General features: G+C 40.5%; 1 protein-coding gene across 2 annotated transcripts; it reads left to right on the top strand.

Annotated features, from left to right (window-relative positions):
• Nucleotides 1–4,454: 4,454 nt before the first annotated feature.
• Nucleotides 4,455–14,536, top strand: LOC117455608 (ubiquitin-conjugating enzyme E2 E1-like). 2 transcript variants are annotated; one of them, XM_034095175.2, is made up of 6 exons: nt 4,455–4,549; nt 6,120–6,272; nt 6,665–6,715; nt 12,497–12,629; nt 13,404–13,551; nt 14,086–14,536. In XM_034095175.2, exons 2-6 carry the CDS (start codon nt 6,127–6,129, stop codon nt 14,181–14,183), a joined length of 576 nt encoding a protein of 191 aa, XP_033951066.1. In that variant the 5' UTR covers nt 4,455–4,549; nt 6,120–6,126; the 3' UTR covers nt 14,184–14,536. The 2 variants fall into 2 exon arrangements, with proteins under 2 accessions (XP_033951066.1, XP_033951067.1); XM_034095176.2 differs by lacking the exon at nt 4,455–4,549 and adding an exon at nt 4,648–4,835.
• The last annotated feature ends 382 nt before the right edge of the window (nt 14,537–14,918 follow it).

The following is a 14,918-nucleotide window of genomic DNA, read 5'->3' as shown; positions in this document are numbered from 1 at the left end:
TTCAGAAATAATCCTTGACGTGGTTTAGAACAGGATGGCGTTTTATCACAGCAGAATTTTACTTTATCTCCGGTAGAATGCTGATCAGGCATTAGCTCCGCCTCCTCCTTTTTTTTTTTTTTTTAAACTAAGGACCCAAAATCCGCGTTTCTCTAACAGGGCTGCAAAAGAGGGGTATGAGCAGTATGAGGCATGGCTACAATGGGTGATCTGTTTGGTATTTAAAGAGAGGCGAAGTCCTTCCCCTTCCGGGGGAGCTCCATGGGACCATATTTCAGAAAAATTATGTATTGAAGTCAATGGAGAGAAAGATTATCTTTCGGTCCCGTTTGAATAGTGCCACGGATTACACATATGATGTTTGTCAATTTAAAAGATAATTTTGCCAGTCAAAAAAAAAAAAAGTGTTGTAAACTGTGAAGTAACACATTTTTTTGTGTGAAATGGTCAATGAACTACATCTCTGGTCTTGCAGAACAACACACGTCACCAAGATGGCCGTCACTACTGTCTTGCCAAACAAGGGATTGACTACCCTCACTATCAACATGTCCAGAAGAATGTCATGGAAAGCTGCCTGCCTGTCTTTGATTCTCTCTGAACTGCCTGATATTTTTTATGTTTAATGTCAACCATTTGTGCAGATAGCATGAAGTAGAAAAGATTGCCGATGCTAATTTAGCATTAGCATTTCTCCCCCGGGCTTAAATGGTGTATTATATAGAATGATCACACCGGTGTGACAGTACTCTTCAAAGGGTTCACGAAATATGACTACTACTCTTACTGTTTAACATTTTGGGTTACTTGATGTTACTTGATGTTAAGGCTAATAAAAATGACAAGGCGAAGACTGTAATGCTAACTAACGTGCTTGCTACTAGCTAGGTAGCTAACTTGATCCAGCCAGACACTCCTGCCTTTCATCAGACGGGATGCAAAAGAACGAGCAAGACCCATTGCTGGTATGATTACAGCCTGGTACTAAGCACACAGCCATGTTGTTAAAGTTATCTTATCTTAGCTATCTCTTATATTTAGCGGAGGAAAACAATTGTGACATCAGTTATGACATCACTTACGCGACTCTGGGATTTGTAGTCTTTCTACACTGAACAAAAATATAAATGCAACACTTTTGTTTTTGCTCCCATTTCATGAGATGAACTCAAAGATCTAAAAGATGGGACCTTATTTCGGAAAAAGTATGTATTGAAGTCAATGGAGAGAGAAAGATTATCTTTTGATCCCGTTTGAATTGTGCAAAGAATTACACATATGATGTTTGTCAATTTAAAAGATAATAATAATTCAAAATGTTTTAAATGTACCGTAAAACTGTGAAGTAACAAATGTTTTTGTGTGAAGTGCTCAATGAACAACAACTCTGGTCTTGCATACGTCACCAACACCAAGATGGCCGTCACGTTACATTTCACCTCTTTCTTTCAGAATGAAGCGAAAAGTATTAAAAGAGGTGAAAATCACTACAAGTCTGGCCATGTTGACAACTGTACATACACAAAAGGGGAGTTAGTCGGTTCCAGCATGCGGGACCGGCTTTACAAGGTTTCGGTGAGTAACATGTCTGCTAGCTAAATTCACCTACGCGACTCTGGGATTTGTAGTCTTTCTAGTTGCGTATTTTTCATAGTCTTATATTTCAACAGTTTTAAGACAAACTGTGACTTTTTTGACATGGAAATAATTTTCTAAGATTGACAAACATCATATGTGTAATTCGTGGCACAATTCAAACGGGATCGAAAGATAATCTTTCTCTCCCCATTGACTTCAATACATACGTTTTCAGAAATAAGGTCCCATGGGGCGGAAGTAGATGGGCGTGACTTCGCCGTTTAAATTGTGCCACGAATTACACATATGATGTTTGTCAATCTTAAAAAATAATTTCCATGTCAAAAAAGTCACAGTTTGTCGTAAAACTGTTGAAATATAAGACTATGAAAAATACGCAACTACACTGAACAAAAATATAAATGCAACACTTTTGTTTTTGCTCCCATTTTTCGTGAGATGAACTCAAAGATCTAAAACATTTTCTACACAAAATAACCATTTCTCTCAAATATTGTTCACAAATCTGAAAAAATCTGTGATAGTGAGCACTTCTCCTTTGCCGAGATAATCCATCCCACCTCACAGGTGTGGCATATCAAGATGCTGATTAGACAGCATGATTATTGCACAGGTGTGCCTTAGGCTGGCCACAATAAAAGGCCACTCTGAAACGTGCAGTTTTGCTTTATTGGGGGGGTCTGGGGGGGTCTCGAGGGGTCCGAAAACCAGTCAGTGTCTGGTGTGACCACCATTTGCCTCATGCAGTGCAACACATCTCCTTCGCATAGAGTTGATCAGGTTGTTGATTGTGGCCTGTGGAATGTTGGTCCGCTCCTCTTCAATGGCTGTGCGAAGTTGCTGGATATTGGCAGGAACTGGAACACGCTGTCGTATATGCCGATCCAGAGCATCCCAAACATGCTCAATGGGTGACATGTCCGGTGAGTATGCTGGCCATGCAAGAACTGGGATGTTTTCAGCCTCCAGGAATTGTGTACAGAACCTTGCAACATGGGGCCGTGCATTATCATGCTGCACATGAGGTGATGGTCGTGGATGAATGGCACAACAATGGGCCTCTGGATCTCGTCACGGTATCTCCGTGCATTCACAATGCCATCAATAAAATGCACCTGTGTTCGTCATCCATAACATATGCCTGCCCATACCATAACCCCACCACCACCATGGGCCACTCGATTCACAACATTGACATCAGAAAACCGCTCACCCACACGACGCCACACACACTGTCTGCCATCTGCCCTGAACAGTGAAAACCGGGATTCATCCGTGAAGAGAACACCTCTCCAACGTGCCAGACGCCATCGAATGTGAGCATTTGCCCACTCAAGTCGGTTACGACGACAAATCGGAGTCAGGTCGAGACCCCGATGAGGACGACGAGCATGCAGATGAGCTTCCCTGAGACGGTTTCTGACAGTTTGTGCAGAAATTCTTTGGTTATGCAAACCGATTGTTGCAGCAGCTGTCCGAGTGGCTGGTCTCAGACGATCTTGGAGGTGAACATGCCTTGCGACATCTGTGGCATTGTGCTGTGTGATAAAACTGAACATTTTTAGAGTGGGCTTTTATTGTGGCCAGCCTAAGGCACACCTGTGCAATAATCATGCTGTCTAATCAGCATCTTGATATGCCACACCTGTGAGGTGGGATGGATTATCTCGGCAAAGGAGAAGTGCTCACTATCACAGATTTTTTCAGATTTGTGAACAATATTTGAGAGAAATGGTTATTTTGTGTAGAAAATGTTTTAGATCTTTGAGTTCATCTCACGAAAAATGGGAGCAAAAACAAAAGTGTTGCATTTATATTTTTGTTCAGTGTAGTTGCGTATTTTTCATAGTCTTATATTTCAACAGTTTTACGACAAACTGTGACTTTTTTGACATGGAAATTATTTTTTAAGATTGACAAACATCATATGTGTAATTCGTGGCACAATTTAAACGGCGAAGTCACGCCCATCTACTTCCGCCCCATGGGACCTTATTTCTGAAAACTTATGTATTGAAGTCAATGGGGAGAGAAAGATTATCTTTCGATCCCGTTTGAATTGTGCCACGAATTACACATATGATGTTTGTCAATCTTAAAAAATAATTTCCATGTCAAAAAAGTCACAGTTTGTCTTAAAACTGTTGAAATATAAGACTATGAACAATACGCAACTAGAAAGACTACAAATCTGAATTTAGCTGAATTTAGCTAGCTGACATTAACTTACACATTACACTCGTGTTACTCACCGAAACCTTGTAAAGCCGGTCCCGCATGCTGGAACCTAACTCCCCTTTTGTGTATGTACAGTTGTCATCACTTGTAGTGATTTTCACCTCTTTTAATACTTTTCGCTTCATTCTGAAAGAAAGAGGTGAAATGTAACGTGACGGCCATCTTGGTGTTGGTGACGTATGCAAGACCAGAGTTGTTGTTCATTGAGCACTTCACACAAAAACCTTTGTTACTTCACAGTTTTACGGTACATTTAAAAAATGTTGACTTTCAAAATTATCTTTTAAATTGACAAACATCATATGTGTAATTCGTTGCACAATTCAAACGGGATCAAAAGATAACCTTTCTCTCTCCATTGACTTCAATACATACTTTTTCCGAAATAAGGTCCCATGGAGGTCCACCGGAAGAGGAGGGACTTCGCCACCCACTGGCCCTACAATATATGTTTCAAATATAGCATAATACGTCCACTTTAAGCTGTTATTATACCTTGTGTTTCTTTTGGTGCCCTTTTATGTTCTTGAATGCACTAATAAACTTGATCTTATCTTATCAATATATCATTAATACCTTCTCAGTTTCCGTAGGCTTTTATTTTCTCAAACGATGACCGGAAGTGTGTTTTCTATCCACCGTTGGCGCTTTGACACTCGTGCGTTCAGGCGTCGGAGACACACACACATAAGCTGTGCACACACAAAGAAAGGTATAAAATACTAACCATTTGTATTGCAGGGCAGCATATTGTTAGCATTGGATGTAATGTGTGTTTTCTGCAGGATTCTGGGGCTCCACACGTTTCCGGGTTGCCTTTAAAATGAGGATTTAAGAGTCGGTGCATCCTGTGACTCTGAGATCAGCTGCATGTCGACGGATATAGCTTTTTAAAAATGCAAGGAGAGGAAACCCTTAAGTGCACGGCGTGGTGTGTTTTGGTTTTAAAGGGTTAGAAACAGGCTGTCAGGGCTGCAGTAGCATTTAGATTTCAGCAGGTAAAAGTTTCTTTAAAAGGTGTAAAATGTGCACGCTGCGACATCGATGCATGTTTCCATCCCCGACCTATTTGACTCCATACACAGCCTCCTGTTGTGTGTCTGTGTGTGTGGTCTGTGGTGTCTTTCAGAAGTAGGCCTGTAGCCCAACTAATCATCATATTATTTCCCTTTGTGGCAGGTTAAAAAAAGAACCGCAGAGTGCAAACAGAAAAAAACAGCACAGCCGATACATTCCTCATTAGCATTTATAATGTGTCGCATTTAAATTGATGTGTCAAATTAACTCGGGTCAACCTTAAATCGAGGTATTTTTGTTAAATTAACGTAAAACTCAACGGAGTTTCTGATTCTTAGTGACGTTCTATTGGCGCGCGAGGTTCTATTTACGTGTGTGGAAAACAACGTGCCAGATTCCATTCAAAAAATCTTAGATGTAAAAGTGTTTGCCCTTATTTGCGGCTGTGTTTAGGTAATACAACTAAATAAAGATTGAAGAAGACTTGTAAGGACCTTCTGTTAAATTCGGCATTACAGGTATACCTTTTTAATACAATCTAAATGTCATTTAGTTAAAAAGAAAACCTAAATTTTTAACGTTTTCAGAATCAGAATACCTTTATCATTCACACCATGGGGAAATGTAAAGCGAAAGTAAAGAGGCAAAATATTGAATAAGAGGCATAAATAAAATATTAGAGACATAATTTACAAAACACCCATTTAGGTGGACAACAATATAAGTACAATTACAGTATTTAAATTAATAAGTGTAGCATGTAGAAGTAGTGTGATATTAATAATAATATATTTATTTAGTTAGCGCTTTTACAGGTGCTCAAAGACGCTTTACAGATATAAATTATAGTTAAAGTCAAATAATACAAAAACAATCGCACATTAAAAGCGAGATTGAAGAGGTGAGTTTTTTTGCGATATTAGTGTGCTTATTTACGGCTGTTTCTAGTTAGAAATGTTGGAGGACACTTTTAAGGGTCCTCTGTTAACTTCAGCATTACTGGTTCATATTTCAAAACAACAATTTGGTTAACACAACCTGCCTTTTAGTCCAGAAAGACGGTAAAAGTACACTTTAATTGAAGTATTATTGTATTGGAGATATGCCAAAATTCTTGAGTGCCACTTCACCTGAAGTGTTGGTCAAGCTTTAGTCATTACCCCTTAAGCACGGCTTTAAAGTGAGATGCCAGGTTTTTTTTAATGGGGGTTGGGGCAAAGGTGGTTTGTCTTTTTCTACATCTCGTGTTTGTGCTTGTTCCCCAGGCTCGTTATGTCTGATGAAGATTCGCGTTCCAGCACCAACTCTTCCTCCTCTTCATCATCAACACATCATCAGGACTCAAACACACCGAAGAAACGAGAAAGCAAAGCCAGCATGAACAAGTCCTCCAAACTCCTCTGCACCAGTGCCAAGAGGTGGGCTGTTTTTCAGGAGGAGCACACGTTTGGATATTCTGCCACTTATTTCCAGGCTTGATTTTCAGTCTTTTAGGGTTTTTTAAAGAGACCCTATTCTGATTTTGGAGGGTTTCCCTTTCCTGTATTCTGTTAAATAGGTTTGAGTGCAAGTAAACAGTCTGCAAAGGCTACAGCACAGGCAGTATGAGAAAAAAAAGGGCTTTTTGAACATTTTAGCATGGAGACATGGAGTGAGCATTTGTAGGCGTGTTTGTACTAGATCACAGAGAAGCAAAACGTTTTATTTTCTTTAACATTCAGTACATCAGTTGCAAAGCATCCTTTTCCCATATTTCATTCACAGCATTTGTTAAGAGTTTAGCATTTAATGCATGCGTTTTATTTTGCAGAATCCAGAAGGAGTTGGCTGACATTACATTGGATCCACCACCAAACTGCAGGTGAGTGTGTGTGTGTGTTTCAGTGTGTGTGTGTTTCAGTGTGTGTGTGTTTCAGTGTGTGTGTGTGTTTTTGTTTCAGTGTGTGTGTGTTTCAATGTGTGTGTGTTTCAATGTGTGTGTGTTTCAGTGTCCGTGTGTGTGTTAGGGCTGCATGATTTTGGGAAAAAATCTAATTGCGATTTTCCTGACAAATATTGCGATTCGATTTGCGATATTTGTTTTTAAGCGACCCAACGGAAGTTTATTGTAAAATGCAGAGGTCCTACATGTGCAAGTCATGAGCAAGTGTCAAGTCTTGATCTACAAGTATCAAGCAAGTCCCAAGTCACTGTGATGAGAGTCAAGCAAGTCAAGTCATTGCTTAGGTCAAGCAAGTCAAGTCATTCGACATTCTGATGAATAAGCCCAGTTTCCGCATTTAAATCAGTTAAAAGACAGTGGTTATGAAAATGGATTCAACCCACACTATGATCTTCATTACATACACAGTTAATCATTTGAAATCTAATTTAGACCGATGACAATCATATTAGATTCATATTAACCCGAGAACTGCAGACAATATAGCTACGACTCAAAAAGTCTGTTCAAAAAGGCAGAATTCCAGGTAAGAAAATCATATATTGCATTTGCCATTACACATATTTAATTTAAATTTCTGTTAACACTAGAACCGCCAACAGCGTCAGCACCTACATAGATATCATTTTCAAATCATTTTACTTGTTCCTCTTCATAATTTCCTTATAAACTTAAGTAGGACGATATTTAAAACTCACTTAATTGGGTTAATTTAGAAATTGCTTCAGTTTATCATCATAATAATAATAATGCATTTTATTTATATAGCGCTTTTCACAACTCAAAGATGCTTTACAGTATGGGGGAGGGTAGACAAACAAGGACAGGCAAACAAGTAAGTATAGTAAAATAAATAAAAAGGCAGTCAAGAGGAAGTTGATTGAGAGGGGGGGGGCTTATGGGTAGACAGAGTTGAAAAGATGTGTTTTGAGGCGGGACTGAAAGACTGTGAGCGACTCAGAGTCACGGAGATCTTGGGGGAGGGAAGTCCAGAGCCTAGGAGCTGCCGCTGAGAAGGCTCTGTCCCCAAAGCTGCAGAGTGTGGATGATCATAACAGATCAAAGAGTTCAGATTCATTTTACAATAAATCAAAGAATGATGCACTTCTACAAACAAAAACAACATAATTAAAACATTTAAAGAAACTACTAAAAGTAGATGAACTACATTATTCAAAAGTTTACAGTAACTTCTGATAATAACACAGGGGAAATAAACGAGGCATCTCTCTCTCTCTCTCTCTCTCTCTCTCTCCCCCCCCCCCTCCTGACAGCCCGTCAGTATCAGGGTTAGTAAAAATGAATCCCTTGGAGGTTCTCGTGTTCATTTACCGTTGTCTGCTCTTTGCAATGCTTATTCGATTTGAAACCATGTGTAATGTAGCTTAAACTTAACGTTAGCATTCTAGCTAACAACACATGCACGCACCTTTCTCTGTGTTTTTTTTGTAGTGACGAATGAAGTTGGATGTTGTGGTGGTCGTGTCACTGATCTTTATGCTGCAGACCCTGCATACCGCTGTTCTCTTCTTATTACCGGCATCGACAAAATAATCCTTGAATCCAAACTTCACTATTTTTGGAGTAACGCGAGCCGCTGCCATGTTACCTGAGACTCCTGCCTTCTAGTGGGTTGCCAGGTCTGCGCGCACGGCGCTATAATCACGTTTTTCGAAAAAACTAAACGTAATATCTCACTACAAAAACAAACGCAAATATTTAATTTTAAACCGTCAAGTCCTTTCAAGTCATCTATCCCAAGCTTAAGTCAAGTCTCAAGTCATGAATACCAAGTCAAAGTCAAGTCAAGTCTTTTATCAATGTTAGTCAAGTCTCAAGTCAAAAAATATGCGACTCAAGTCATGTGACTCGAGTCAAGTCATGTGACTCGAGTCCCCACCTCTGGTAAAATGCGGCCATATCTCCGGCTAGGAAGGTCGTATCAACGTGCTCCCGTCTCTAGCACCCCCGCAGCCCGAGCTACGAGTGAAAGAACTAAACTTACATGAAACTTCCGTTGGGTTGCTTTAAAGTCGAGCTTCAGTTTAAGATTCACCCTGTGATAGAAACATGTGATGGAGCGTCACTAACCTGACTCAGATGGTTTGTTTCACCAGACCATCTGAAGCTCCATTGGAAGCCATTTGGAAAGGGCCGGCACTTTCAAAAGCACTTGGCAGGTGATTGGATCAATCTGTCTATCACCTTCTATCAGGGGCCACTTCTGATTGGTTAACAATGGCTGGTACATGTGGAGCACAGCACTTCTGAATGGAGTGAATGACTGACACACAAGAAAAAAAAGAATGTTAAAAAAAATCTTTGAAAAGGCTTTCAAATCGCGATTTCGATTTAAAATCGATTAATCGTTCAGCCCTAGTGTGTGTGTTTCAGTGTCCGTGTGGTGGTTTCTTTTGAACCCTTATGTTGTGTTCGGGTCTCTCTGGTTTCAGACAGAGGGTGAAAAGAGGTGCTGCAGCACAGGCAGTATGATAAAAATAAAGAGCTTTTTGAACATTAAAGCATGGAAACACGTCAGAGTAGAGACACTACATACTGATACACACCTGAACATCAGCAGGAGAGGACTCTTTAAAGTAGAGACACTAAATACTGATACACACCTGAACATCAGCAAGAGAGGACTCTTTAAAGTAGAGACACTACATACTGATATACACCTGAACATCAGCAGGAGAGGACTCTTTAAAGTAGAGACACTACATACTGATACACACCTGAACATCAGCAGGAGAGGACTCTTTAAAGTAGAGACACTACATACTGATATACACCTGAACATCAGCAGGAGAGGACTCTTTAAAGTAGAGACACTACATACTGATATACACCTGAACATCAGCAGGAGAGGACTCTTTAATATCTATTGGTTCTCCTCTGCTGCTCGGGGAGTCAGATTTGGTAAAGCTCTGTGTCCCTGTTTGAAAGGTTAAAGCTCAGTAAAAATGAAACCGCTGAAATGTCAGCGCTCTACTGTGTGTGTGTGTGTGTGTGTGTGTGTGTGTGTGTGTGTGTGTGTGTGTGTGTGTGTGTGTGTGTGTGTGGTGTGTGTGTGTGTGTGTGTGTGTGTGTGTGTGTGTGTGTGTGTGTGTGTGTGTGTGTGTGTGTGTGTGTGTGTGTGTGTGTGTGTGTGTGTGTGTGTGTGTGTGTGTGTGTGTGTGTGTGTGTGTGTGTGTGTGTGTGTGTGTGTGTGTGTGTGTGTGTGTGTGTGTGTGTGTGTGTGTGTGTGCCTCAGATACTGAAGTGAATGAGACGGAGATAAATGTCGTCTGAATGTCAGTCAGAGGAGCATCAGTCTGATGGATTTAGTGGGTATAAAATATATTCTTAGTGCAGGAATTCTGATTTAATATAAAGGGATGTGTTATATTTTTAAAGCACATCAGTTAATTTCCATCTTGTTTCGGCCACTATTGAAACAAAGTCCACTTGTCCCTGCCTGGCATTTGGCTTAGTGAAACCCCGACAGTCTGTCCGGTGTACAAGTGAGGATTTACTTCAGTGTGAAGCGTTAATTAGGGATAAGGTGCAGATTCAGACCGTTTGTTTGAGAGATTACGTCCTGACATTTCCTCCTTCTGTTACAAACCACACACAGAAACCACTGATCACAGAAGCGCTGTGCAGAATAACTGAATAATAGATTGTCTCCTTATTTATGTAAACACACTGCTGTACACTGTGTTTTGCTTGTGCAATTCAGTCTTTGTTTGTATCTGAATAAGAGTCCTGCTTATCATTTAAATTGAAACTGCAAAGTGAAGTTTGGAGCGCTTCAACGAGCAGGACATTATGTGAGAATATCTCTAGTGTTAGCAGAAGCTGGTGTTGACTCTGTTCAGTTTTATCTCTTAATGATCTTTTCTTTTATCACCCTTACCGTGCTCACATAATGACTCACACGGGCGATTGCTTTTTATTGTTTTTAATGAATTACCAATATGACTTGGACTGGAGTTTCGACTGCAACACATTAGAAAGATGGTGCTGATGGGGTCATTTAGCAGATTGAGAGCTGAACCACAATAAGCCTCAGTATGTGGAGGATAAACGGAAAATAACACGATAATTAAAATCTGGTTCGGCTCCTCGGGCTGAGGGGGTTCAGCCAGGAGGTGGAGGCTGAGTGTGAAATATGGGTTGGAATATGATTGCACAACGAATTGGAGTGTAGAATAATGATGCCATCAGCATTTAGTTCCTCGTCTTGCTTTAAAGAGTCCTCTCCTGCTGATGTTCAGGTGCATATCAGTATGTAGTGTCTCTACTTTAAAGAGTCCTCTCCTGCTGATGTTCAGGTGCATATCAGTATGTAGTGTCTCTACTTTAAAGAGTCCTCTCCTGCTGATGTTCAGGTGTATATCTGTATGTAGTGTCTCTACTTTAAAGAGTCCTCTCCTGCTGATGTTCAGGTGTATATCAGTATGTAGTGTCTCTACTTTAAAGAGTCCTCTCCTGCTGATGTTCCGGTGTATATCAGTATGTAGTGTCTCTACTTTAAAGAGTCCTCTCCTGCTGATGTTCAGGTGTATATCAGTATGCGGTGCCTCTACTTTAAAGAGTCCTCTCCTGCTGGTGTTCAGGTTCATATCAGTATGTAGCATCTCTACTTTAAAGAGTCCTCTCCTGCTGATGTTCAGGTTCATATCAGTATGTAGAGTCTCTACTTTAAAGAGTCCTCTCCTGCTGATGTTCAGGTTCATATCAGTATGTAGAGTCTCTACTTTAAAGAGTCCTCTCCTTCTGATGTTCAGGTTCATATCAGTATGTAGTGTCTACTTTAAAGAGTCCTCTCCTGCTGATGTTCAGGTGTATATCAGTATGTAGTGTCTCTACTTTAAAGAGTCCTCTCCTGCTGATGTTCAGGTGTATATCAGTATGCGGTGACTCTACTGCACATGTGTCAAACTCGAGGCCCGGGGGCCAAATCAGGCCCGTGGTGGATTTAATTTCGGTCCGCAGGATAATTTGTAATTACTATTAGATCTGGCCCGCCGGTATATTGCACGCACACCTTCACTCCATCCTGAGGGTCTCCTCAGCTCAGAGCCTGAGCCCACACATTGATGACCTTGCACCCAAGATGAGTATCTGCTTGAGCTAGCATCACAGAGCAGCACACTGAGTTTACATGGATGTTTCCTTCTGCGCTTTCTCTCTCACGACAACAGGGCATGTTTGGTTTGTTCTTTGAGGGAAATAGTTTTTTGAAGCTGTTGTTGGCCTGTGGAAAAATGTAATCATAAGAAATGACTCTGGAAAAGCTGCAGATAGAGCCATAAGAAATTACTCTGCAGATAGAGCCATAAGAAATGAATGCAACTGATTATTTAATGTTGTTTTTATAGGCAATAATTTAAGCTTTGTTAGTTCCAGGTTTAATTTGTGCAATAAGTTCATTTCAATACGTTTTGCATTAAACATTGAACCAGTCCGGCCCTCGACTAGTACTCGTTTTTTATTTTGGCCCTCTGTGTATTTGAGTTTGACACCCCTGTCTATTGGGACATACGCTAGCCAATAGGAGCGTGAGTTTTACATAGTGATGTCATCACATTCCAGAACTTGGGGATTTGAGCCTTTGCAGATCGTTTACATGCACTAAAACGAACAGAAAGGGGAAACCCTCCAAAAAGCAGAGCCTCTTTGAAAGCCCTAATGTTCCCTGTTTCCTGACAGTGCTGGTCCTAAAGGAGACAACATCTACGAGTGGAGGTCCACCATCCTCGGCCCCCCCGGCTCCGCGTACGAGGGGGGGGTGTTCTTCCTCGACATCGCCTTCACACCAGACTACCCCTTCAAACCTCCCAAGGTGAGAGCAGAAGTATTGTTGGCTTGCAGCGAAAGCATTTTGACAGATGTCTCTATTCCAGAGGTGTCACTTTCATACTTCATATTCTCCACTAGAGGGCAGCAATGCACTTTGAAATGTAAGGCCAATCAGCAGTTTGTAATGGATCGTCTTTATTCCCTGGGTTCCTCTGTTATATTATATAATTCTATTAATTTAAATGGATTTAGGCATACGATAAAGCACGTTCCTTTTTGTTTTATTCATGCTGTATGGATTTGTTTTTCTATGTTGTAAAAATCCCAAAACAAATTCTTCTTTTTGACACAACCAAACCTCACAATTTGACTTTGACTTCCCACATATCCAAACTTAAACACCTCGTAAAATCTGACCTGAAAGCTTTTCTTAATCACCGGCCAATCTTCTTAAATTCAGTATATATTTAATTTATTTAATAACTACATGTCTATAAGTGCATTTGTGAAGGACGTGTCAGAAATAAATTACATTTGAGCTTCAATGTTTTTGATATACATTTAAATTTGACTGGAATGACAAAGTTTACAATGCAACTGTCATTAGAGTTTGAGTTTAGCTTAAGAGAGTGGTGTGTGTGTGTGTGTGTGTGTGTGTGTGTGTGTGTGTGTGTGTGTGTGTGTGTGTGTGTGTGTGTGTGTGTGTGTGTGTGTGTGTGTGTGTGTGTGTGTGTGTGTGTGTGTGTGTGTGTGTGTGTGTGTGTGTGTGTGTGTGTGTGTGTGTGTGTGTGTGTTATTTTTTGTTGTGTGTGTGTAGGTGACTTTCCGCACCAGGATCTACCACTGCAACATCAACAGTCAGGGTGTGATCTGTCTGGACATCCTGAAGGACAACTGGAGTCCTGCTCTCACCATCTCCAAGGTGCTGCTGTCCATCTGCTCCCTGCTGACTGACTGCAACCCTGGTGAGACACACACACACACACACACACACACACACACACACACACACACACACACACACACACACACACACACACACACACACACACACACACACACACACTGCTGACTGACTGCAACCCTGGTGAGACAAACACACTCTCACATACACACACTGCTCACTGACTGCATCATTGGTGACACACACACACACACACTCTCCATTCTACTACATTACTCTTACTACTTTTAAATCCAGGCTGAAGACTTTTCTTTTTGTCGCTGCTTTTAATTGAACTATTCATATCTTAGATTGCACTGTAACTTTTATCCATGTATTTTTTCTTTTAATGTTTATTTTATTATCTTTTCTTTTTAATGACTGATTTTAAATGCCATTTTCTTAATGTCTTTCGTTTTTTGTAAAGCACTTTGAATTGCCTTGTGTTGAAAAGTGCTATATAAATAAACTTGCCTTGCCTTACATTTAAAGCAGCCCCTCACACACACATTGTTACTTCCTGTTTATAATGGTGAGGTGTTGTCTGTGTTCTCAGCCGACCCTCTGGTGGGAAGCATCGCCACACAGTTCACCACCAACAGAGTGGAGCACGACCGGATAGCCAAACAGTGGACCAAACGCTACGCCACATAATGAACCACAGCAGGGGGGGGATTTTTATCTCTGAAATGAAAATCTTAATCCTGACGTTTTTGTTGTTTATTGTATTTTTATTATAAGTTATCTCCGACCCAGTTATTCCCAAACCTGGAAATAATGTGTTTTTTGTCTGTGCTTGAAGATGGATGCTAATGCTAATATGCTAACTGTCACAGCATGAATCCCAGTTCCAATTATATCAGTGTAACATATTCACACGTGTTAAATTCTCCCTGTTTTTGGAAAAGGTGTTAAGATACGGATGGTTGTGATTTGTGTTCTCTTCCGATGACTAGCTTGTTCGGTTTCTCTTCAGTATTAAACATTACCAACTGCCTTTGTTTCAATCAGGAGAGACTTATTTTTTTGAGTAAACGCAAAACACAATATCAACACACCGACTGGGGGCCAAGCAAGGCATCCAAACTGAGTACAACCAATCGTATGGAAGGAACACACGTTAGACATGTCTGTTTAAGGCGTCTAGGTGGCTTGGATAGAAAGCAAGGAAGGAAGCCGTGACGTATGTCGAGGAAGAACTCGTTCAATTTGAATCTGGTGTGTAAATAAATTACCACTGCATGTTAGTTGTTCATTTTCTTTGTTATTGGGGTACATTTTTTACGAGTGGGTTATAGTCGTTACAATGGTGGGGCCAGTGAAATAGAAACATAATAATTAGAATTCTGAGGGGAAAGAAATCTATTTTGTTCTAAAAAAAAAAAAACG

This window comes from Pseudochaenichthys georgianus, chromosome 11 (genome assembly GCF_902827115.2).
Source record: "Pseudochaenichthys georgianus chromosome 11, fPseGeo1.2, whole genome shotgun sequence".
NCBI classification, from domain to species: domain Eukaryota; kingdom Metazoa; phylum Chordata; class Actinopteri; order Perciformes; family Channichthyidae; genus Pseudochaenichthys; species Pseudochaenichthys georgianus.
The sequence above is the reverse complement of the archived record's forward strand: the minus strand, read 5'-3'. Positions and strand labels throughout refer to the sequence as shown.